Source organism: Hylaeus volcanicus, chromosome 2 (genome assembly GCF_026283585.1).
Source record: "Hylaeus volcanicus isolate JK05 chromosome 2, UHH_iyHylVolc1.0_haploid, whole genome shotgun sequence".
Taxonomy (NCBI): domain Eukaryota; kingdom Metazoa; phylum Arthropoda; class Insecta; order Hymenoptera; family Colletidae; genus Hylaeus; species Hylaeus volcanicus.
In genome coordinates this window covers 31,671,130-31,693,375 of record NC_071977.1, presented here as the reverse complement: position 1 = coordinate 31,693,375, position 22,246 = coordinate 31,671,130, and the positions used below count along the sequence as shown (strand labels likewise).

At 38.2% G+C, this 22,246-nt stretch overlaps 5 protein-coding genes across 11 annotated transcripts; 2 read left to right on the top strand and 3 right to left on the bottom strand.

Moving 5' to 3' along the window:
• Window positions 1-583: 583 nt before the first annotated feature.
• LOC128872567 (NADH dehydrogenase [ubiquinone] 1 beta subcomplex subunit 1) lies at window positions 584-1,129 on the top strand. Its single transcript, XM_054115399.1, has one exon. The coding sequence runs from the start codon at window positions 736-738 to the stop codon at window positions 919-921; it is 186 nt and encodes a 61-aa protein (XP_053971374.1). The 5' UTR covers window positions 584-735; the 3' UTR covers window positions 922-1,129.
• Window positions 1,130-1,189: 60 nt separating this feature from the next.
• Window positions 1,190-3,230, bottom strand: LOC128872564 (uncharacterized). Its single transcript, XM_054115396.1, has 2 exons — window positions 2,281-3,230; window positions 1,190-2,181 (listed from the first exon to the last, which is right to left on the bottom strand). The coding sequence occupies exons 1-2, from the start codon at window positions 2,945-2,947 to the stop codon at window positions 1,190-1,192; spliced, it is 1,659 nt and encodes a 552-aa protein (XP_053971371.1). The 5' UTR covers window positions 2,948-3,230.
• Window positions 3,231-3,967: 737 nt separating this feature from the next.
• On the top strand, window positions 3,968-8,554 carry LOC128872562 (histone H3.v1-like). 3 transcript variants are annotated; one of them, XM_054115391.1, is made up of 7 exons: window positions 3,968-5,072; window positions 6,533-6,750; window positions 6,830-7,093; window positions 7,164-7,421; window positions 7,507-7,893; window positions 7,993-8,129; window positions 8,204-8,554. In XM_054115391.1, exons 1-7 carry the CDS (start codon window positions 4,904-4,906, stop codon window positions 8,439-8,441), a joined length of 1,671 nt encoding a protein of 556 aa, XP_053971366.1. In that variant the 5' UTR covers window positions 3,968-4,903; the 3' UTR covers window positions 8,442-8,554. The 3 variants fall into 3 exon arrangements, with proteins under 3 accessions (XP_053971366.1, XP_053971364.1, XP_053971367.1); XM_054115389.1 differs by having other exon boundaries at window positions 3,974-5,072; window positions 7,978-8,129; XM_054115392.1 differs by having other exon boundaries at window positions 4,933-5,866; window positions 7,978-8,129.
• Window positions 8,555-8,629: 75 nt separating this feature from the next.
• On the bottom strand, window positions 8,630-11,097 carry LOC128872566 (uncharacterized). The gene is made up of 3 exons (XM_054115398.1): window positions 10,955-11,097; window positions 9,175-9,473; window positions 8,630-9,106 (listed from the first exon to the last, which is right to left on the bottom strand). Exons 1-3 carry the CDS (start codon window positions 10,985-10,987, stop codon window positions 8,893-8,895), a joined length of 546 nt encoding a protein of 181 aa, XP_053971373.1. The 5' UTR covers window positions 10,988-11,097; the 3' UTR covers window positions 8,630-8,892.
• Window positions 11,098-11,192: 95 nt separating this feature from the next.
• LOC128872558 (tectonin beta-propeller repeat-containing protein) lies at window positions 11,193-22,216 on the bottom strand. 5 transcript variants are annotated; one of them, XR_008456213.1, is made up of 27 exons: window positions 21,750-22,216; window positions 20,915-21,173; window positions 20,654-20,836; window positions 20,252-20,404; window positions 20,062-20,154; window positions 19,693-19,873; window positions 19,394-19,617; window positions 19,118-19,321; window positions 18,857-19,035; window positions 18,653-18,785; window positions 18,342-18,568; window positions 18,130-18,261; window positions 17,904-18,060; window positions 17,665-17,827; window positions 17,500-17,603; window positions 17,290-17,432; window positions 16,880-17,225; window positions 16,639-16,789; window positions 16,377-16,573; window positions 16,079-16,288; window positions 15,904-16,005; window positions 15,684-15,819; window positions 15,388-15,579; window positions 14,732-14,872; window positions 14,361-14,518; window positions 11,400-14,291; window positions 11,193-11,312 (listed from the first exon to the last, which is right to left on the bottom strand). XR_008456213.1 is itself a non-coding variant. In XM_054115378.1 (26 exons), exons 2-26 carry the CDS (start codon window positions 21,137-21,139, stop codon window positions 14,241-14,243), a joined length of 4,185 nt encoding a protein of 1,394 aa, XP_053971353.1. In that variant the 5' UTR covers window positions 21,140-21,173; window positions 21,514-21,634; the 3' UTR covers window positions 11,588-14,240. The 5 variants fall into 5 exon arrangements, 4 of the variants coding, with proteins under 4 accessions (XP_053971353.1, XP_053971354.1, XP_053971356.1 ...); XM_054115378.1 differs by lacking the exons at window positions 11,193-11,312; window positions 21,750-22,216 and adding an exon at window positions 21,514-21,634 and having other exon boundaries at window positions 11,588-14,291; XM_054115379.1 differs by lacking the exons at window positions 11,193-11,312; window positions 21,750-22,216 and adding an exon at window positions 21,307-21,323 and having other exon boundaries at window positions 11,588-14,291.
• Window positions 22,217-22,246: the final 30 nt, after the last annotated feature.

The following is a 22,246-nucleotide window of genomic DNA, read 5'->3' as shown; positions in this document are numbered from 1 at the left end:
TTTAACGTAAAAGCAATTGTTTTTTGATAAATTATTTTAGTTACTCAAATTGTATTTTTATTACATTTTTGTTGTGTACAAACTTGACTAGAGTTGTAGATCGTACTCTTTCATCTTCACTATAATCACTATTACGTCATAATGTGGCGTGCAGTCGATGGACTATTGTTACGCATCCTCGAGAAGCAGACTTGCATGCTTTGAATTAAAGGTTTGTCACAGCAAGCCTGTTCACTCTTATTGCATAGTGTTCAACAATGATTATAATTTAATGCGTTTTTTTTTTTATTTAGAATTGCCATCTGTTCCTCGAAATTTATACAGATTCCGAACGTTTAGCTTTCATAACCACTCCATTTTCGTGATTTAATTTTTGGAAGTAAATCAAATCCATCGAAGTCTCGACAATATCTCTTACATTTAATTGCTTTTATTATTTTCCTCTATTTCTCTATTTCCATTGAGTTGTGCTTATTATGTGAAATAATGTATTATATAAAAATCTATGTAACATTAAAGACCATAAATTGCACAAACAAATGTTGAAATGAAAATTCCAATGACTTTGTTCTTTCAGTTTGATGGGTAAATCAAAAGTTTCAAGTCTGGTCAGAAAATACTGGGTAGTGGTTACCTTTCCTACGCTTGTCACAGCTGCCATTTATGCGGATTGGAATCATACTCAAAAGTGGAAGAAAGAATTAGCCAAAGAAGCAAAATTATAGAACAATTAAAATGTCAGCAGCATCAAAACGATTACTTATAAAAGCGTATGCTCAATATTTAGCAGGTATAGCAGTAGCTGGCACACTTGGATTTTATTACAATCGTATGGAGTCGGAAAGGTTGTCCTGTTATCGGGATAAATCTGCTCTGTTCGGGAGAGAATTGAAACCTGGAGAGGCTCCATCTTGGCCGTAACTTAAGTTTAATATATTAGTGCACCTGCATACAAAAATTTGTTAGTATGTTGATTATACACATGTAATTTACATTAAGAAATAAACTGTTTCCATTTAATTACTTAAATTATGAATTTATTCTTAAGGTAATAAGAAAATACAATTTTATTTGTACAAATACATTGTAGTAATTTCAATACAAATATATTTCTCATGTGTAACTATTACATGTAATTATAATATTTCATTGATTTTATTTTTCTATTCCGCATAGTATTATTGTTAAATCAACGAAATATAGTGAGTATTTTATTTCTAATATCTATTTTCTTTATCACTTTTTCAGACTTGTTAGGTTTGATGCCACACCTAAGGTTTTCTTTATCCTCAATATCTTCGGGCGATACTTTTTTCATTGTCATGTTATAAGCTTTTCGTTTTTTCTGCAACCAGTGGTTCGATTCCTCGTTCCAAGATATTGGTCTATCTTTTGAGCCTTTAGTTGCTTTCTGATGCAAACATAGCTTATTGCTTGTTTCTAAATTAAGATACGAATACTTCTTTTCATCTTCCACCTTGTATACCTTATTTGTAGTATCAACGTTGAGATCTATGAGGCCATAGTGTTGAAATTTTGTACCTTTATCTTGTGAAGCAACAATATTTTTAGCAACTCTTTCTAATACTTTATCCTGTTCAATTCCGATAGGCATTTCAATTTTTTCTTTAGGAGCATCAACATTTTGAACCTCGAGATTAATACTGCTTCCTTTGCTTGCATACTTTCCGCGACGTTCACTCGCCGATCTTCTGAACGCATACGGTCGTTTATATACGTTAGGATTAAATTTTTGCGAGGTTTGAACGAAAGACGAATCTCCTATATCAGCGGACAACGTGCTATCCAAATCATCGTAATATGATTTACAAAATTTCGTTGCTGTGTTACTGTTGTTAGAAACAACTTTGCAACAAGTTGGTTTTGAAATTATAGAACATTTTAAATTCGATTCTTGCTTTAGTTGTTTTCCTTCTGATGTACTGTTATCAGATGAACAAGAACTCCCAATACTTGATTTTTCTTGTTGCAGATCTATATTTGTTATCTCTATGTTATTTATGTCCTTATATAATTGTTCAATTTGAGTAGTATATGTATTTTGCATACAAACATTTTTTGTGTATGAACTAAATTTGTTGATATCTATATTATCAGATTTCTCTATGGGATTACCATTTGTTTGGAATTCTGCAGGCTTTGTTGTTGGTTCAACATTAACTAAGGATTGTAAAGTATTTTTCTGTGAATTGTGTATCTTCAATAAATCTTGCAGGCGTTTGTTTTCTTTAAGATAAAAATCTGCATGCTTCAATTTACCTTTTAATCGATGCTCCAAGATTTTTATTTCCCTTTCCTTTCTTAACAATGCTCTCTCTCGATTTTGTAACATCACTTCCTTATTTCTCAATGAAGCTTCCCTTTCGTTTATATCTTTCAACTTTTCTAACCAGTTTCCTTTAAATACTTCTTCGCTAACTTCTTGTGGTGTTGGCACAGATGCCGAACATCCATTCTTACAGCCATGGTAACAGAGATCCGTAACTTTTTCTTCAAACTCTTCGGTTTTCTCATCAATTGGTGTCAACTTTGTTAATTGATTGGCGTGAACATTGTTGATCACAGATGAAGGAAAACATGCATCCTGTACATCGTATAATTTCTTGTACTTGAAACTCTTAAGAGAACAAAATGTATCAGAATTGCTTTTATTAGTTTTATTCACATCTATATAGTTTGTTGTAACAAACTTCTCAAGTGGTAGACAATTTTTCACATTTTGCATGCTCTCTTCTTCCATGGAAAGCAAATCATTTTTATAATTTTCGGTACACTTCGATTCAGTTTCATTAATATTAATAGATGAATTATTAATTATATTCAAGTTTGTTTTTGCATCCTCTGTTTCACTTGTGACAGAAGTGGTATGGTAATTGTTGCTCACAGGCACAATATAAGCTTCTACCCTATATCTGATCTGTTCCATTGTTTAAAAACAAAACAACTTGTTGAACATGATAAGAGAGAATGGATATTATCTATTGTATAATATTGTAGAATATCTATTATACAAATAGCTATAATATCATCATATTTTTGCTAGATTAATTATAATTAAATAATACTAATAGGTACTTAATTAAAAGAAAATCGTGCAAGATATTCATACAGAACATTTACATCACTGCCGTATATGATATAATATTGTTACAGTTTTACATATTTTTTACAATAATATTATTCTGTGTTGACTTCTCAGTTCTCTGGGAGAGCTTCTAAACAGAATGTCGCTCAGTGAGCGGGATACTAGTGGCGCCATCGGTGGGAAAACTCCTAAGTTTGTAGAGAAAATAGTTCCCCTTGTTGTCGCTAGATGGTGCCACTAACAAAATGGTCGATAATTATTGCTGAATGAAATAACAATTCATACAAAGAATACATTTGATATCTAAACTAATGTATTACAGAGGCATAAAGCCAAGAAACGTGTTAATTATGTATTTTTGAAAAATAAAAGAAAAAAAATTATTAAAGAAATCGGTGGCGCCATCTAGTAGAAACGGTGGAAACTATTTCCGCTACAAACTTGGACGTTTTCCCACCGATGGTGCCACTGGTTCTGAAATTCGCTCACTGAGCAGCTTAATGAGCGGTAACCTTTCCGGATACATCCAATGAATACGACTATAAACAGTGAAATATTCTTCCCTAACAAAAATCTAGAAACAATAGTTTGTCTTTTGAATGAACAAGAAATTAGTATTTATGGGATACGAAAGCATAATTATAAGTATGTGAAATTAATGCGACCCATAAATATGCTGTAACGAATTAACTTTGAATAGGAATTAAGTATATTACGGTGTATTAAATTGTAATTCCGTTGAAGAAGTAAACTTTTTATGTATAGATATAATAATGGAGTCAGAAGGCAATTGCAAATTCACGTTTATTTTTCTACAAGTTTTCAGAAGTTTCGTAATTGATATTATTTCGAAGGTTTCCCCTAATTTAGATATACTTAATTCACGATTCTTTCGCAAAGAGCGCGCTACTATTGATTCGCTAATTCAAGGTCGTTTAGGTGGCGCTCAAAATTTTACACAGCGGGTACAACGGAAAATCTTTTATCGTTTGTATCTGAAATATTTTAATTCGAGAACATACAGGGTACGTAGCAAATATATAAGACATTTTTTCTGTTCCACTTTAAAGATAAAACGGTAGATACTTTTTCTGAACACAAACAATTAATATCTTTCCCGCTTAATACGGAACATCCGTTAGTATGCGCACGCATATCGATTCGACTAATTATTACGTCTATCCTATCCAAGAACAGTATCGTATACAGTCGTCAAACAAGCGATACATAGATTGCGAATCTTACGCAACTGTATTAGAAGGAAATAAAATGATTTTCAATCGAGTTCCTCAGAAATTGAATACTAAATTAATTTACACTGGCCAATGAACCGAAATAAGAGTCCGAAATAGATTTTAAATTACGCGAATTTTCTCGACGAACGGACCGGTAATGTTAAGATTGCAATCGTAACAAATTGTTTGAATCTCACGCGTATGTATTAAATGGTGGTAATATTCCACGAGGAACTTGGAGAATTTGTTTAAACTTATGGTTCGATAGCTGCGTATTCGCGTATGTAAAAGCAGGGCGCCGTAAACGTTGGTACGTCATTGTCGTTCGGTTAGTTAAAATAGTGGGGAAGGTTAGGGGGGAGGTACGCATCAGTTGCAGCGTTGCAGTTGTCCGCCATTGCTAGGGAGTTAACTTCGGTACTAGGCCAGACGAGGGTCTCGTTTCTTGCCGCCGTGCCCCCTCCCTATTTCATCGTGGAAAAAACTATTTAGTGATTTCGTGTTACGATTTTGGGTATTTTGAGATCCGGGCGATTTCGAATCAGCCCCACGTTACGAAGTAATGGAGAAGAAGAGGCATTCGACGATGGTTACGAGCAGCGATACGGTATTGAATTTTCTAACGCCGACGGGCCAGCGTCTTACTCCGACAGGGAAAATCAGCCATGCTAAGACGCGCGTCTACACGCAGCGATATCGGAAAGAATGGGAACAGATGTCCGACTTCAAAGGTATCATTCCGTTACCGTTCGATCGCTGCTCCAAAAATAATCACGAGTCACGAGATGTACCTCGTCCCGTCGACGTTGGTAACGCATTGTTCCGAGTATCGTGCCACGCTGGATATGCCTATATACATGTACTACAATTGTCTAGCTGCGAGTCGTCATGGCCTTAACGATGCTTCCGATCCTCACGAGTTAATTATTTTTAGAGAGAACGCCGCGACGACGACCCTTTTCCATCTCGTTACATATCCGATGATCAATAACAATCCTCTACTCTTTCGAACATTTTTCGTCGAGCACGGTACTTTTTCCGTTCCATTCCTTTTCACGAATGCGCGTTGCCACGTATCCTTGCCCCTCTGTTCGCACGAAACTCGTATACGAGAACCTTTTCAACGATTCCTCCTGACCGTATTGTTTACGTACGAACAAACGTCAATGATTTTTCCCGTAGAAAAAAAAAATTACGGAGCAGCGATCTACCACGTTCAACACACGATACGACACTACTGAAGTACCGTACGCTGTTGTTACATGCCTAGCCATATTACTAGTGTTAATAAGTTACCAGTAAATCTACCGCTGGGTAATTCGACTGTCTTTCGCGTAGATATCACCATATGGTTGAAATGCGTTTGGTGATATGCCGCGTTGGGCCCGAATTCCTCGAGAGAGGAGAGAATAGCGCGCGCGAAATTGCGAATGAAATATTTATTCACAGCCGAATGAAAATATACGATCAGAAGTACGTTCATTCACGTTCATTGTTCGAATGGACGCGATATAGTTTGCATAAGGTAGAATGCTTTCTGCATATTTGTACGCGACTAAGTAAAATGTACACATTTCACAAAAATTAAATAATGTATGAGCGATTTACAAAGTTGTTAAAATCGAAAGATTTCAGAAGTTGTAAAAAAATGTTATAATGTAAGATTCCTTTAAGGCAACGTAAAGTAAATAAGTAAATTTTAGCTTGACTATAACACCTAATTTATATATATAGCAGTCTTGGATTTAGTTCATTCTTTATGTTCATTTAATTCTTGCTTTAAGCTAGTTTGCATTTGTATTTACTTGGATACCCTTTTTTATAACTCCCCAATGGGGCCCACTGATCCCTCTATAGCTGGGGTATCTCGGGATTGCTAAACCCGTACAATGTAAAATATTTGTTATGCCATTAATTTCTGTGATAATGAAAGGAGATAGATCCTATATTAAAATTGCACAATTTTTAAATAACAGTAAATCTACTATTCTAATATTATAGAAGCATGCAAAATGAATCTAATTAATCAAAAATGTTATGCAGAAGACAAAAAACAATACTATCTGAAATTGAAAGAGATCCCCTTATTTCATAGAGTGAAACAAGAAAAATAAAAAAATACCAATTATTGCACATAAACATATATTATACGTCTACCAAAACTATGTCTAACACAATATATTTTTTCCAGGATGGTTGACACATGTGCCATTTCAACCCACACGTGCTTATTGCTTGTATTGCAAAAAGAATCTTCATGCTCACAGACTTTCCTTATTGAAACACACTTGCACGATGAAGCATCAACGTGCTGCTTTGCTACACGAGGCAGAGGAGAAGAAAAAGACAGCTGCTCTGAAAGTGCATCCCGAAGGAGAAGCTGAAGTAGAAGAGGTTGAAGAGATAGAGGTTATTATTTATTATATCTTTTATATTATTTTATTAATGAAATACCTGGGAAAATTGAATCGAAGTATGTTTTCACCAGACTATAGAACATGTACAAGCGGAAATAGAAGAAAACGAAGACGACGTCGAGTATGTCGTCGAAAGATTAGAAACGGACGACGAATTGGACGAAACGCAAATCAAAGACTCGCCTGAAGACGACGATGGCGATGTCGAAGAAGAAGAAGAAGAGGAGGAGGAGGAAGAAGAGGAAGAGGAAGACGAAGATACGAAACATTTACAAATGACTTTGGATGACGACGATGTTAAACATAGTATGAAAAAGATTAAAATAGAGAGGCTGGTAGGATTTGTTTTTTATTTTATAGTACATCTTGGTTGGTTGTTGTAATGTTTATCCCTGGATTTATTAGGAAGATTGCGGGGATACTTTGGCCGAAGCAATGGACCACATGCAGAGCGAATATTTAGAAGAATCTGACAATCAAGGGGCTGTGCAGATGGAAATGGTAGTAGAATCCGAATCTCAATGTAACACGGACATCCAAGTTATGTCCATTCTTCCCGAAGCTGAAGATTCTCACAAGGAATCGCAGAAGGAATCGCGTGAGAATGGAAGAGCGATTCGACGAGGCGAAACTAAAGCGGACAGAAAGTCTGCAAAATTATTGGTAACTTTTTATACGATCTGTAATGTAGCATATCACGACTGATCAAACGGAGCAATTTAAATCACATTTGACAACGTCGTTTCAGCAAAACGTGAAACAAGGAGACGCCGAGTTAGTGATGGCTTGCCCATTGCCTGTTCTAAGTACGGCTTATCAAATAAATACTTCAGTCGCACCCGCTTCGAATACGATCGGTGTGCTTCAACCCGTAAATACGATTCCTATTGCACCCGCACAGAGTAAAACAATTACTCTAACGTCGGGTGGCAAAACTTTGACTTTAACAGGTGGTACATTTCAACCTGGTGCCCAATATGTTCTGAGTAAATTAAAGGGTAAACTCCCTACGTTGGTAATGGCTGGTAGGAAACCTGTAATTACAGCTGTCCAACAAGAGGACACCGCGAAAGACGTTCAATCGAACAAGGATCAGCTCGCTGTAGCTAGTACCAGCTATCAATCTCCAAAAAAGGTATATCGATGATAACTAAGTATATATGGTATCTCGGATATCTCGCTACTGTTTATGAGTTCTCAAGGAGCACGGTTGTTTCAGCATGTGCTTTTGAAGTCGGTTAAATCTCCCTCTGGTAAAAAGCCTCGTATTTCTACTCATGTCCTGGATACAAGTAAAGGTTTGCCGGTTGGAGGGCTGCAAGTGAGCCTATACAAGTTAATGGACGGACGATGGACATTTTTAAATGAAAGGTATGCCACCGTTAAACCCGGAATTCTTATCGACAAATGTCTTCCGATGAAAACAATTCGTTTCGTTTTTGCAGCAACACGAGTCCAAACGGTCGATGCGTAGACTTGGTGGATAACATGAAAGTTAATTTCACGACGGGACGTTACAAGATTCACTTTGACGTCGATAAATATTTTACGCTGAGAAGAATAGAAACGATGTATCCTTTCATCGAGATCGTGTTCGACGTAAGGAACCCTGCTGGTCACTACCACATACCAGTGCTGTTGAGTCCGTTCGGCTACACAACGTATCGCGGTTCCGAGAGATGAACGCTAACGGATGCTCGTTATTTGCCAGACAATTTAGGAAATCGAAGTAACGTTGTTTTAATTGTAAAGATATCAAGATTCTTAAAAATAAACATTTTTTGTATCGACCGAAAGCTGCGAAATTTAAATAACGATAAAGTGTAATAGCTCGACGATGGAATCTCGAAACTGGGGAGTTGATGCGATCGTCTGTGAAAAAATATATTTTATTTCTTACGTTATAAAAGTCATTGCGTTGAGGCGTTTACTAACGAATTAATTCACGAGTAAAATTACTTTCGAGCGAATCGTCGAAGCGCTTCGAAAGCTTTGGCAGGCGTGCGGGAGTGACGGAGAGAAAGGTTTACAATTGTCGGCCGCCAGTCGATGGAGAAGTTCGGTACGAGTTCAGTGAGTACGATTCTCCAAAACGACTGATAATCGAGAACTCGCTTGAATGGAATAGACAATCCTATTGCGGCGGAAGATAGCTTCTGTCGACATCCTTCGGCGGCAGATACGAGTCGCTCTTCGATCCTTTTTTAGGTCCTTGACCGGTTTGACCTCCGCGATTACCGGCGTTTCCTCCTTTCGGGCCCGAGGGACGACCCGAAGTCCCCGAACCGGTCCCTCCGCCAGTGCCAAACTTGAAACTGGCTCTGTTCCCGTTCTCGTCGGCTTCATACCTTCAAGACACATCAAAATCCAACAACCCGTTTTCAACACGCAGCGATAGCAAAAGCCTGGGACTCACTTTACGGAAATCGGAAGACCCTCGGGGCTGTTGTAAGAGAAGCTTCCCTTCACAATTCGCACCAGTTCACCGTCCACTTCTTTCAGCATCTCTGTTTCCTCTCTCTGCACACCGTCCTCCGCGTTCGCGTTCACGTTAACGTTTGCGCTCGCCACTGGACTTTTCCTGGCTTTGTTGTCCTCGAACGGCGTGTTCAGGATCAACCCCCCCGAGCCACGAGCGAACAGAGGCGCCTTCTGATCCGGAGACAATTTCTCACCGATGCAACAGCACACGGAAAGTACCAGCAGCCAGAGGATCTGAGGAAACGGGGCGCGAAACGATCAGAGGGTTGCGCGTGAAACTCGAGGCATTGCTTTAAGTTCATCCGGTCGATTGCTCGAGATGAAGTGATATAAATAATAAAATCCCGAGACATTGTTGCGTTACTGGTTAAGTCTTCTCTGAACTCTAAGTTCAAGTCGATGCATCGAATTACACGTTACTTACGAAACGATCCAATCGGCATCAATGGGAATGGAATACGAGATACGAACGCGGCGTGTTTTCCGAGGATGGTTCTCCATGGTTGTCTCGCGATAATGTCGCGAGCATATTTACAAGCGACTGTACGCGCGCATCCCATCGCCGTTATGTCTGATTTATGCAGACGTTCGCGTATACGTAACTCTCCCGACACTGTCGAAGAACCTGCTAGCCCGAGGTGGTTTCTTTCGACGCTCGGTGACCTCTCGACTAGCAATCTTTCCGCGTTACCACCTGTCCGTTGGTCCGCGCGACCGAATCAAATGGATACTTTCTACTTTATTCATCCTCCGTGTCCACGCGAAATCACCTCGAGCATCGTTGAATCGACGCGCGTTACATTCCTCCTTTATGCGAACTTGGCGAAGTAAGGGATCCCTCGGAACAGGTCGCTCGATGACCGATAAGCGGCGATTCTACTTGCGCAATTTGATGAGAAGTTATTACGTACACGTCGCATGTGTCGGGGTGACAGTAACCGACACTCGTATATTTACTATCGTAAACTAAGAACTTGTACATTTTTCGTTGTATCTTCGTGGAAATTGTCTCTATGAAAATAACCACGAACATAGTCCTGTCCAGGCTCTTAATTGTACACAATTGCAGGGTTTCTCTTTTTATAAATGATTCGGATAAATTGTAATTGAAGATAATTCTAACGAGGGCCTGTCTGGACTTATTTTCGTGGAGAAGAACCGGAGTGATATTATTCCCGCAAAGGTACAAAGAAAAATACAAAAAGAATGTTAACCCTTTGCAACTCGAGATGCTTTCTTACCATTCTATTGTCGCGAATGCTAAGCTTACTTTGAGATTTGAGAATCAGGTCACCTTTGCCTCAACGACAATCATTTTATCGAGTTCCAAAGATATGAAACCTAAAGAAAACCTAGCGGTGGCTGAGAATCACCTCTCGAATGCAAAGGGTTTAATTGTTCCCAGTATTGTAAAGCCTATTCACTTTCCATTTGAGTTTTACTAGGTTCCACATACAGCGGGGCGCCATAAAGATAGCAGGAGCGAGAACGAAAGCACAACCGAATGCCGCCAAGAGCCTGAATCCAAGGGACGAACTTAGTATACCGTCTTTGTATACTTCCACTATTGAACACGTGCAGGACCCATCGCGCGCAAGCTGTGCGAGGCGAAAAACACATTTCTACCCTCGAAGGTATCTGTTCCCATACCACTCGAGTTTCCCTACTATTCCCTGTCGTATATAATCGTCCTGATTCGTTTTCCAGGAACGTACCAGCGATCGAGGCACAATTCTGCGAGAGGTCATCGTCGCCAGAGGTAAGGTCACGCTGACGGCACTCGAAATGGCATCCCTCGTGGCACACGCGACTGTACGACTCGCGACGCAACCGATGGATTTCAGAAGTCGCTAACCAACATCTGCGCTCGTTCGCTCGTCGAGCTTTTATATACCGTCCGCTACCTGCGACGACGATTGTTTTTTTCCCCCCCCCCCTCTGGTGTCATAGATACTCAGGATCGCAAGGGATCGGGACGACATCGCGAACGCTCCCGTAACTCACATATTTTTTTTTCTTTCAGATGATCCTCTCTCGGCGATCACCGTCGCGCAAAGGCTAAGCACCTCCAGTCTAGAACAATTGAGAGACATTAATGGACGTCTTCGACAATCAGAAGTTCTTCGAGATTTACAAGTTTATTAATTTGTTAGTACTTACCGCATGAGAGTTTGCAATCCTAGATATCGTTCCAAGTAACCTTCAGAAATTTCGAGAAGGATCCTCAGAATTTTCAGAAACGAGATCGAAGAGGATTACGGTACCGAGAGTAGTTAATCTTCGTTTCCTCTCAGAATTCTTACGCTTAGCGAACAATTACGAGATGAATCGACTACATCGTATGTCTCTGTTTTCAGAAAGAACCTCGTGTCTCCACCGACTGTAATAAAACGATCGAGACGCTGAAAGATAATGTAGACATCGACGTGGCCTGAACACCCGCCGCAACAGGCCGCTCGACGCAACGAATTAACATTTCTGTCAGTTTTTCACGATCGCCGTGTCAACACGACAAGAGGGGGTCGGTGTTTACGAACTTGATTCTGTCCGATCGCACGGCAAGATATAATTGGATATAATAGAAGTCCCACGGAACGCGTAGCGCACCATCCTGGGACGCGACGTGGGTCTTATCGTTGCGTATCTCAGTGGATGTCGCGCGTTGGACGTATTCGATGAATTGCTCATGACCGCAAGCGCGAGCGTACGAGTTCTCATACGTATCCGTTCGCGATTATTTTCTTCTCTCGACCGTGGGGACGGTTGGATTTATCGCCATCCGTTTGGCACGCGATTCAAAGGCCAACGTCGTTACGATGGATGAGATTTCGCTCGTTTAAGGGCACATCGGCGAACAATGCGATCTCTGAACCGCTAATAGGATGCGTTTGCTCTTTCGTAGGTAGAACCGAGTCACGTTGACATTTTACCCTTTTATTCGATTTTTTTCGCACCGAACCCATCGCATTCCGTGCACGGTAGCCGATCCGTGATCGATCTCGATCGTCGATCAAGACGAGCGGCGTTCAGCCGTCGTTCGTGCTTCGAGTCGCGCTACGTTCTGCCCTTTTCGAGTTAACGCGTTGACTGCCAGACCGACTCGCGCGGAAAGGTCTGCAGGACTAAAATTTTGCTTCGAGACGAATACAAACTATGGAGCCCAACATTCGTTGTATTAATTTTTGTATTCTATTATATCTAGATTCGTTTTCATCAACATGTAATTCTTAAAATTAATTGTTCCTTAGTGAAAAGCTCCGTCATCCATACATGGGCGTTCAACGTGTTAACACGCTATTATGCATATAACATTTTATCATATACAGCAGAGAACGTCGGCTATCGGATGTAACAGAGGTCATACGTACAGTAAAACACTTATATAGATTGAAAACCTAAATCCAATAATAGTTCTACGCATTAATTTATGTAAACATCAAAGTTTTCTTTCGTGTCGCGCAACTGTGCCAGCTCAAGGTGTACACCCCTCTTCGTGTCTCGATTTACGACTCTGCTGGATCTTCCACCGACTGTGCCTCCGAGAGCGTCGTCCAGCGTCGTCTCCGTGTCTCGTGTCTCTGTTTGGCACGAGCAATGTTCCACGATACCGATCGTTCGTACGATGTAACGATTTCATAATCGAACGGCTATCGTTCCTCGAGTACGGAGACGAGAGAAAGGACGCGGTCGTTTGCAAAAAAGATACACACGCGCACATTCACGGTATCGAGCGATCCGAACCGTTATCATGCGGTGACTCGATACACGCGGACCACGGATTTATATCTTTCGTAATTATACACTTGAGCTTGATCAAGAATAGCCGTAGAATTAGTCATAATTATAATTATATATTAAATTTTATATAAATATAAATGTATTAAATATAATAATTATGGCACTCGTGACATCAAATCAGATTTATTTGTTTACATAATTTAATGAAATGTTAAAAATACATTTTCAACGGAATAAAGTTTAATATTTATAAAACAAATATTTATAATGAATTCATTAGCAGTAGCGTTTTAAAAATACTACCTAAATACAGCAATGTTATAGTTGTCGTAAACGTTCTCGATATCCATAGTTTCGAAAAAATAAACTTTTTCTATGTTACGATATCTTTTCTTCGTTTCAAAAATAAGATCTTGCAAATAATAAATATGAGACAATACATTTCAGGCACTACACAAAATAGATTCATATAGGAATACTTGGCGTGTTCGTTAGAAGAACCATAGTTTTTGATCGAATTTATAAGATGGAACACGTAGTAAATCGAAAGTATTGGAATAAAATTTTATACGCGATTGATTGCTCGATCGTAATTTCAATCTTGAATACTTGCTCTAGCAGTTTTATTTTGATCCTAAAATCTAAAATTTTTCATTATACGGTAATAAACAAAATAATTTGTTCACAGGCAAGGCGAGTGGTAAATACGATCGAGTTATGGTTTTTTGAGGTATCAAAGGTATGTCATTATAAAATGAAATTAACATTTCATACTATTTTCTATTTTTATGTTATTATTATATATTCAGTGGTTATGCAAATGCATGGGTTTGGAATGTTTCGTTGGCGAAACTATAAGAAAAAAAAAATGTATCACCAAATTTGTATAGATTAATTCTTCTACCTGTACGTATATTTCTTATCATACAGAAATCAAATAAAATTGTACCGGAAAATAAGTACAAATATATCACGCATAGTCAATGATCGGTATGGTTTGTACGTTTTGGATAACGTCTTTTTCGTTTGTTAGATACGTCACACGTCAAGCTTAAAATTGAATTATTCGCAAACCTATGCCATATCCATTATGGAAAACTTCTATATCTTACATGCACATGCATTCATTTTCTCGTACTTGTGAAAAATTTCTTGGTGAAAATAAAAAGCTAGAATATTACATTACTAGATGGTAGTAATACAATAGTACTTCGTGTATCTTATTATTACAAGAATCCTTCGCCGATCTAAAATTCAATCGTTTCATTTCATTTTATTTACAAGTCCTCCTACGCTCACGTACTGCCAATTCGCCTGTTAAAAGTAATCGTAACATTAGACGTGATCTAACGTTACACTAATCCGTGACGCGAATCAACTCACCCCTATACCGGTGACCCAACCAGTTCCAGCTGGGTTTTCGTTGGTAATACCAATTCTGCGACAAAGTATTCCAGCCCCCGAAACTGCCCATACTTGACCTTGTTCCCTAGCAACGGCAACGTGTCGAAAACCTTGCTTCGCATTTATAACGGACATATCTAAAACAAACAAGAATGGATTACGTACTGATTACGAGTCAAGGTATTTTACGATAGAACGAGACTCAGAATGGACAGAACAAAGCATGCAGCCAAAACATAATCAAAACATTTCGCAAGCTTACAGTAAATTCATAATGAATTTTACTGGAAAACTCGTATGAAATAGAACGTGTACTGTCTACGGCGGAATCATAGTCTCCCAAAATATACCTATGTAACAGGGGTCAAAGAGTGTATCTAAATTAGTAGACGCGTTGTCTATATCAGCGTTTCCCAACACAGAGCTTTTGAAGGGCATTCTGCAGAGTTTTCCAAGAAACACAGCCTTTCGGGGTTTCATCTTACATTTCTCTGGAATTTTTTCAGAAAGGAATTAAAACTGATGTATCTCTACGAAAATAACCAACACCGCAAAAACTATACGAATCGTTCGCTACGTTCAGTCATTATCTAACTACGAACAAAAAGACTAGTGCAGAGTTTAATCGAGCTGCTAATACGGTTAGCGAAATACTTCACCAGAATTAAAGCGACGTACTACATTAGAGGAAGTTACTAAAATTATTACATAATGCCAGAGTTGGACGTTATTCGAAAACGTTTCTATTTGAATAAATTCTATTTTGAATAACATTTAAATGCAACGTTTATTCGTCGTTCAAAATAAAATTTGCCCAACCCTGCCGAGTACTGGAAGGCAAAGATGAGCAAACTTCTATTGGAATAAATATTTAAATTCTATAATTTAAAGGAATGTTTATTCTATGAGTAAAGAATAAAGAAATTATGTTTTATCAGTTACTTTGCTCATCTCTGCTACAAAGTTGGGAAACGCTGGTTCGTATAACGGTAAATTTAAAAAGTACCTATATGAATGGGATCATTCGGCATCGCGGGAAGCGTCTGCCAATGTGTTCCTTCTGGAAAAATGTTCATTTGCACTTCGCGGCGAACAGACAGTCTACCTGTTGTATCCAACGCCCACACTACATCTTTCCCCACGGAAATTTGTTTTAAATGAGCACCTGCCGGTGGTTCAACATTTTGCCACTGCACACCTGTAAAATTAAATGACGACGTATGGGAGTTAATTAAACGAATTTGATGGCTGTGGAGACTTAACGTTACCCAATTACAACCTATAACGTTATTGTATTTGTACCTGCAGGTTTTGAAGGTGTGATCCCTAGCCTCCAGTAAGAGGAACCATTTTTCCCTACAGCCCAAACTTGGCCTCCTGGACCACACGAAATACCTATTAAGGCTTGATCACTCGGTATATGTTCCCATGAAACTCCCTAAAAATAAACATCGTACAAATTCATAGTGTGGTTTAAACAGAAATTTAAGTCAGTGATATTAATAAAATTGTCTACTTATACCACTGGACAGGATTCCGAAACGCCTCTCCTAAATAAAGCTTCACCGTTAGTAGCTACCGCCCATATGTAAACTTGAGCATCCGTACCAGGTTTTCCAGTTGCCTAACAGAAGCAACATCGCAAAATTATTTACTTGTGTTTGTTATTAGAAATGTAACGACGGATCGTTTCGTACATATAAAGAGACATCGATCAATTTTGTATTTCCTAATTCTTGCCATGGACCACTGGTCGTTAATTGACACCTTCGAAACCATCTTCTTCTTCTAACATAATCGGTGAACTGTTTTTTCCCATGATATTGAGAAGGGAAGTCAGTGGCGTACTGCCAGCCATCCCTATCGACACCCCCGGGTGTATGAAAGTCGACTATCCAGTCTGATACCTGTTTGAAAACATAAACTTATTTGCTGTGCATTTATTGCGCGGTAAACAAATATTTGTAACGCCTCTTCGGTACAATATGAACTCACCCAATGCCAGTGCATCGATAGCAGCTTTGTATGTTCTCGAGTACGTTTCTGACGTCCGCTCGCATCGCTCCACATGTAGCGATCCGTTGGAAGACCATGAGACGTGTATCCAGTTAACGGATTCCAACGCTGATTTTCGTAAACGTAATAATTATGAGTATCGACCATAGTGTTTATTCCCGTATTGCTATCTAATCCTGTAAATGTCGACGTATAACATTACTACCGTTACGCAATGCTACGAAAGTCTCAGTTACATTACCTTTTAAAAATAAGCCACCCCAGCCACCAGTATACACCCACGCGGTACTGTCATATCCTATACCCCATGTCACACCAACGGAACAGGTTTCAACTTTTTTCAAATGGCCGCCAATTTGTCTCCAAAACATCGTAATCGGATCGATGATTACCTATCATATAAAGTAGTACCGTTTTATAATTTCTTTTTACTCTACACGGACGATACTAATCATTATATCGCAATCGAAATTATTACGTACAGACAGGGATTTATAAAGTATACTGCACAATGTCATCAATCCCTTGATTCGTAAATGAGTAATACTCTGCGGTAATATTCTATGACTGTAAAAAGTAAATTCGCTATCGTCAATAAAAATTCTATATCCCCGTTCTTCGCAAATGATCTCTAACGTGAAATTGCCAGATTTCAACGGACTGTTTCCGTTTCTTTCCTCGTCGCCCCACTGTCCGCTGTGATATGTATTCCGTACGATTATATTTTCTCTGAGTCTCGGATTGAAGTGTAACGCTACATCGTGGCTATCCACCACGGATTTTTGTTTCAGAGATGTTGTCGTATAACAGACGAGATTAAATGTTAACCTAATGAAAAATTAGAACAGAAACTTAACTGCCGTTTATCTTGATTCGAATCATCGTTCCTCACCTGTCGGCGTCATCGTGAATACAAATAGTAATTTTCAGGGAACTACCATAACCGAAACCATTTTGTAATATACATTCGAAAGGCAATTCTTTTCCCGCAACGTCTAATTCTTGTACGTATGTGTCGTTAACGATTTGATTTTCCTATAACGAATTCACAAAAAATGAATGCTAATCTCTATCGCGTAATATATTTCACGTAGTAACTTACTTCCACAGCTGCAGGGTCGTAAACATACACGTCTCCTAATGCTGTAGTAGTCCAAATCGAATTGGGACCCGGTCTTCCATACACATTATTCATTTGACAAGAAACTAACGATGAGAAAGAAATTTTAGAATTTATATTATGTAAATTATGCATAATTATATGTACCTGAAGTTAAATGCGTTAACCAATCTTCCATTTCAGTATCGCTAGAAAACTGCAATCTAAGAACTTTAGAACGAGATAATCGAGGAGTATGAATTGCTATCCGTGGATTACCAGGTTCGCTACAGCATACTACGCACGTGATCTCGGATATAGGAAATTGAACCTACAACAAATTTATATTAGGCAGCTAAAAACGTACTTGATACATTAGCGTAACGCTTACTTCTTTGCCAACTTACAATTGTCGTTACTTTATGAGAGTTCAAAATAGTTACTGTTCCACAATCTAGGGACCCGCTGTCGCTGCTTATCCAATCTAATTCAATTACGCAATCTTCATACGAACTGCTACCTTTAACTTTACATTTCGCATCGCCAGTTTTTACCCAAGATGATCTGCAATAGGTTATTACAAATACATAATTATTGTTACAATGTACGTAATCAAAGTAATCAAGACCTCACTTTTCGACAACTTTTTCATATATTGTCGCATCAAATTGTACTTTGTGTAATCTTCTTTTCAGTTCTTCTAAAATTTGTATCCTCCATGACTCTGCTATATCTCCGTGATTCGTGCCATTCGTATCCGCGATCCTTATAAATTTCGAATAGGTACGTTTATAGTTGTACATTTTATTGTAGGATAATTTCGTTATTTACGGTATTCGATATACCATTTTGGAGGGTTGGATGGATCAAGGAAACACGCTCCAGCTTCTACTTTATACCAGGAAGCATCGCATTCGGCCCAGTACATCGCACCCGAGCTTTCGTCTTCCCCATAGACTCCAGAATCACTGGTTAAGTCAGGATCGAATATACTTCCATCCGTCTCTGGATGAGCTTCTACGCCTACCATAGAGCCAACCGAGTGAACGGGACTCCAAGCAGCTGGATTGATCTATATTATTGAAATTTTAAACTTCAATTTCGGCGAGGAAAGATTATTAATCTAAAAATAGTTATAATTGAACTTTCTATTAACCTTCACAGTACTGCCCATCCCTTTCCCAGAGACTACTATAGATTCACCTGTTTTGGTCAACGATTCGTTCGATATGGTTATATTCGCAACGCTAGCTTCGGTCAGATCACCCATATCTAATGAATTTGTAGACCTATAATCGTTTATAAAATATTTTTTAAAACAAGTTCAAAAATAATTTTTGTTAACTATTTATATGTTTACCTCTTTTTGCCATCGTTCAGGTACATGTCCTGGAAAGATGTTTGGTGTGGAGTTTTACCTGTAGCACCATCGTTTGTCCGTTGCCATAATTTTAAAGATGTTGGCGTTGGCGCTGAATGAGATTGTTCTTCCCATTCTCTGATTAACGTTGTACCATCGCTGGTACTATGGGGCCGATTCTAGAATAATTATTTTATTATCGAAGAGAAATCAACGCGTTAGAATATGTTTTATAAGAACACATTTTTATTAGATAGATACCAATGATCCCCAACTCTGATGTCTTTGTTGTTGAGGAGTACCGCACATACTATGTCTATTGGTCGACGATAAACTGGCGTTACTACTTGCTCTGCTAAGCTGCAGAGGAGCGTTTATTACTCTCCACTTCTTACCAGTTAATTCCGATCGTGTAATACCGGTACGATAATACAAACACCTATCTTCCTGACCAATAGCCCAAACCTAACAGAATAGAAAACGTGTAAACAGATATAAAAAGTTTACTTACACGCTTTTCATAATAAATAAAATTACTTGATCGTTTGAAGCAACAGATACTAGCGACATTTTGCTTAACATTTCTACCCATCCAGTCCCAATAGCCACCTGTTCACAAACTCCACTCATATCACCTCTAATACCTTTCCGAAACCATACTCCCCCATCCTGTGTTATAGCCCATACGGCATCCGTGCCAACGCTAACTTGTACCAATTTCAAATCTTTTTGCGGAGGGTCGATCTCTGACCAGTCCTCTCCTATAAAATAGAATTGTACTTATTCGTGTCGACAATTTATAATGATAATTTTGCGATCGTACAAAAGTTATATACCCATTGGATTCTCTCTAGTTACACCTGTACGCACCAGTGCTTTACCGTCCATCAATACGGCCCATACGAGACCAGTCATTCCAACACTGATTTGACATACCTCGTAACCAGTGGCTAATTTTATAGCACTCCATCTTTGTCCTTCAGGACAAGTTGTACTAGTTCCAACACGGAACATTACCTATACATTATAGTCATTGTTAATTAAGCAATTTACTTCCTTTTAAACCAAGGGTTACGGTAAATTAAGATAAAAACTATAGTTATTGCAGTAACCAGAACTATATTACAACATTATTTTTTTTGTATCTCATTTGACTCTTCTCGATTTATTAAAATGCTTCAAAAGAATTTTTTTAAAAGTTATACCCTCCCATGAGCGGTTACTGCCCAGACTACTAGGCATCCAGGATTACCTCCAGGTATTTGATTTCCACCCACAGATATGTCAATAAATGGTTCCTGAAAATATATCGCAACGTTCGATAACTTAACAATGTAAAAAAAATTAAACACTTTTTCCCAGTGTTAGCGAAATCCGTCAGACTAAAACTTTTACCTTAGTTGGATCTTTATGAAGCGGTGCAATAGCACACCATGAATTCATGGCGCTGTATCGTCTATATCGAACCCATTTTCGTCGTCTAACACAGGACTTCCACTGTTTTTTTGTGGAATATGTAGCTGGAAAATCAACTGCATATGTCCATCCCTACCAAAATATCAGATTCTCTGTGATCATTACGCTTTGTTTCGATGTTGACAACTGACAACAAATCTACGTATAAACAGAAAGTTATAAGAAACACAACAACAAAGAGAAAAATTCTAACAATGTAACTCAAAATAATCTCATGATCTCAAAGTAAACAAAAATCATAGAAAACATCTCTGAAACAATCCATTACACATATACAGATAACTTAAATTAATTCTAAACAAAATCTTTAACCGCATTTACATCATGGTCTAACGGTTGGCCATCTAACGTAGTTTCTATCAGCCAGTCACCTTCCCATTGCCAAGCCATAGATGGTAATTTTACTTTATCTCGACTACGGTCAGCCGTACCATCTTGATTAGAGAAGTTATACCTATCTGTAGGTAATAACCTTCCACTAAATCCATCTAAAGGAAGCCATCTCTGTAAACATTACTCACAATTATCAAGTGTACATAATATGTACTAAGATAATAATTAAAATTATTATAATCAACACACTTCATTTTCATAGATTTCTTCTTTAATTCTTATAGGTACATCTAAACCATGTACATGTACATAGACTTGACGATCACCACCTATGGCCCACATGTAATGTGGTACAGCTGATAACTGCTTAAACTCAAGACCCAGGTACATGAACTCTCGCCACATGTTCCCAGATGTTGATAATCCAAACACGCGTCCTTCATTATTTATAGCATACAAGTATGAACTTGGCATTTCAATAGTTTACCAAAAGGATGTTTTGATTCACCTGCAAAACAATGTTTGGATAATATGATGTTCTTAATACAAACCAACAAAATTTTTAACTAGCTACTATGGAATATTTTAGTTATTATTTACATACTATCACATCTTGCTTAATTTCTAGAACACTTGTCTACCTTTCTAATTGTTGTAGCTAGTTTCCTAGTCTGTGATCATTTGAAGAGCTACGTTATACTTTGAGATGACTCATGATAGCTGTAGTGTCAAATTACAATAGCAATACCAATTCAGAGAAAACGTGAGTTGAAATTATATGATTGCAAGATATTTTCTGAGATTTATCACCACGAGGAATAAGCTCTTGAAATTCAATATTGTCCTACCTTATCCAGGATAAATGGGTTATCTATTTTAAACTCATTAAATGACTTCTTATTATAAAATAACAAAATTGGAGTGCTTGTCAATAAATTATATACAAGGTTCAATTAAATTTGTACATTCACGATTACAGTAGCAATGAATCTGTGATAACAATAATCTATAGTGTGATGACTCACGTCACGATGGTAAAAAGAACTATGTGTTTAGGAAGTATGAAAAACATAAATATAAGTACCTCCTTCTTTTTTTCTTGAAAACAACAAATTATCTTCTCTGTGAAGTGGGTAATATTAGATAATAATCATACTCCTCCCTGTATAGACGTGACAAAATCACACGATCGTGAAAAGGTGATTATAGTTATGTCAAAATTTTGTTAAATTTCACATCGTTAATGTCACACATCGTATAATAGGAACTATATTAAAACACGACGAATAATTTTAAGAGAAAAATTTCGGATTATAAACTCTTAACATCGAAGAACATGCTTTCAGAACGAGATACAGAGAACTGTCATTTACTACTACCACCATCTGTCACCATCTGCCACTGTCTGTTGCTCACTGTTGCTCACTGTTGCTCACTCACTGTCTATACATACAGGGTGTCCCAAAAATGTTGTAACGCCTTGAAAGGGTTGGTTCGGGAGGTGATTTGAAACAACTTTTTCCTTAGCGAAAATGTTGTCCGAGGCTTCGTTGAGGAGATATTAACGGAAAACACTAACCA

What these genes read in the sequence shown, in the direction of transcription:
- LOC128872567 (XM_054115399.1), top strand. Translation starts at nt 736, where the DNA reads ATGTCAGCAGCATCAAAACGATTACTTATAAAAGCGTATGCTCAATAT.
- LOC128872566 (XM_054115398.1), bottom strand. Translation starts at nt 10,987, where the DNA reads ATGACCTCTCGCAGAATTGTGCCTCGATCGCTG. An exon ending in GAATTGTGCCTCGATCGCTG is followed by an intron (nt 9,474 to 10,954) that starts GTACGTTCCTGG and finishes CCGTTTCCTCAG; the next exon opens with ATCCTCTGGCTGCTGGTACT. An exon ending in GGTCTTCCGATTTCCGTAAA is followed by an intron (nt 9,107 to 9,174) that starts GTGAGTCCCAGG and finishes TGTGTCTTGAAG; the next exon opens with GTATGAAGCCGACGAGAACG.
- LOC128872564 (XM_054115396.1), bottom strand. Translation starts at nt 2,947, where the DNA reads ATGGAACAGATCAGATATAGGGTAGAAGCTTATATTGTGCCTGTGAGC. An exon ending in CTTGGAGCATCGATTAAAAG is followed by an intron (nt 2,182 to 2,280) that starts GTAAATTGAAGC and finishes TACAATCCTTAG; the next exon opens with TTAATGTTGAACCAACAACA.
- LOC128872558 (XM_054115378.1), bottom strand. Translation starts at nt 21,139, where the DNA reads ATGCCAAGTTCATACTTGTATGCTATAAATAATGAAGGACGCGTGTTT. An exon ending in ATCAGAGTTGGGGATCATTG is followed by an intron (nt 19,036 to 19,117) that starts GTATCTATCTAA and finishes TAATTATTCTAG; the next exon opens with AATCGGCCCCATAGTACCAG. An exon ending in TACTTTATAAATCCCTGTCT is followed by an intron (nt 16,790 to 16,879) that starts GTACGTAATAAT and finishes TTTATATGATAG; the next exon opens with GTAATCATCGATCCGATTAC.
- LOC128872562 (XM_054115389.1), top strand. Translation starts at nt 4,904, where the DNA reads ATGGAGAAGAAGAGGCATTCGACGATGGTTACGAGCAGCGATACGGTA. An exon ending in ACAGATGTCCGACTTCAAAG is followed by an intron (nt 5,073 to 6,532) that starts GTATCATTCCGT and finishes TATTTTTTCCAG; the next exon opens with GATGGTTGACACATGTGCCA. An exon ending in TGGACATTTTTAAATGAAAG is followed by an intron (nt 8,130 to 8,203) that starts GTATGCCACCGT and finishes TCGTTTTTGCAG; the next exon opens with CAACACGAGTCCAAACGGTC.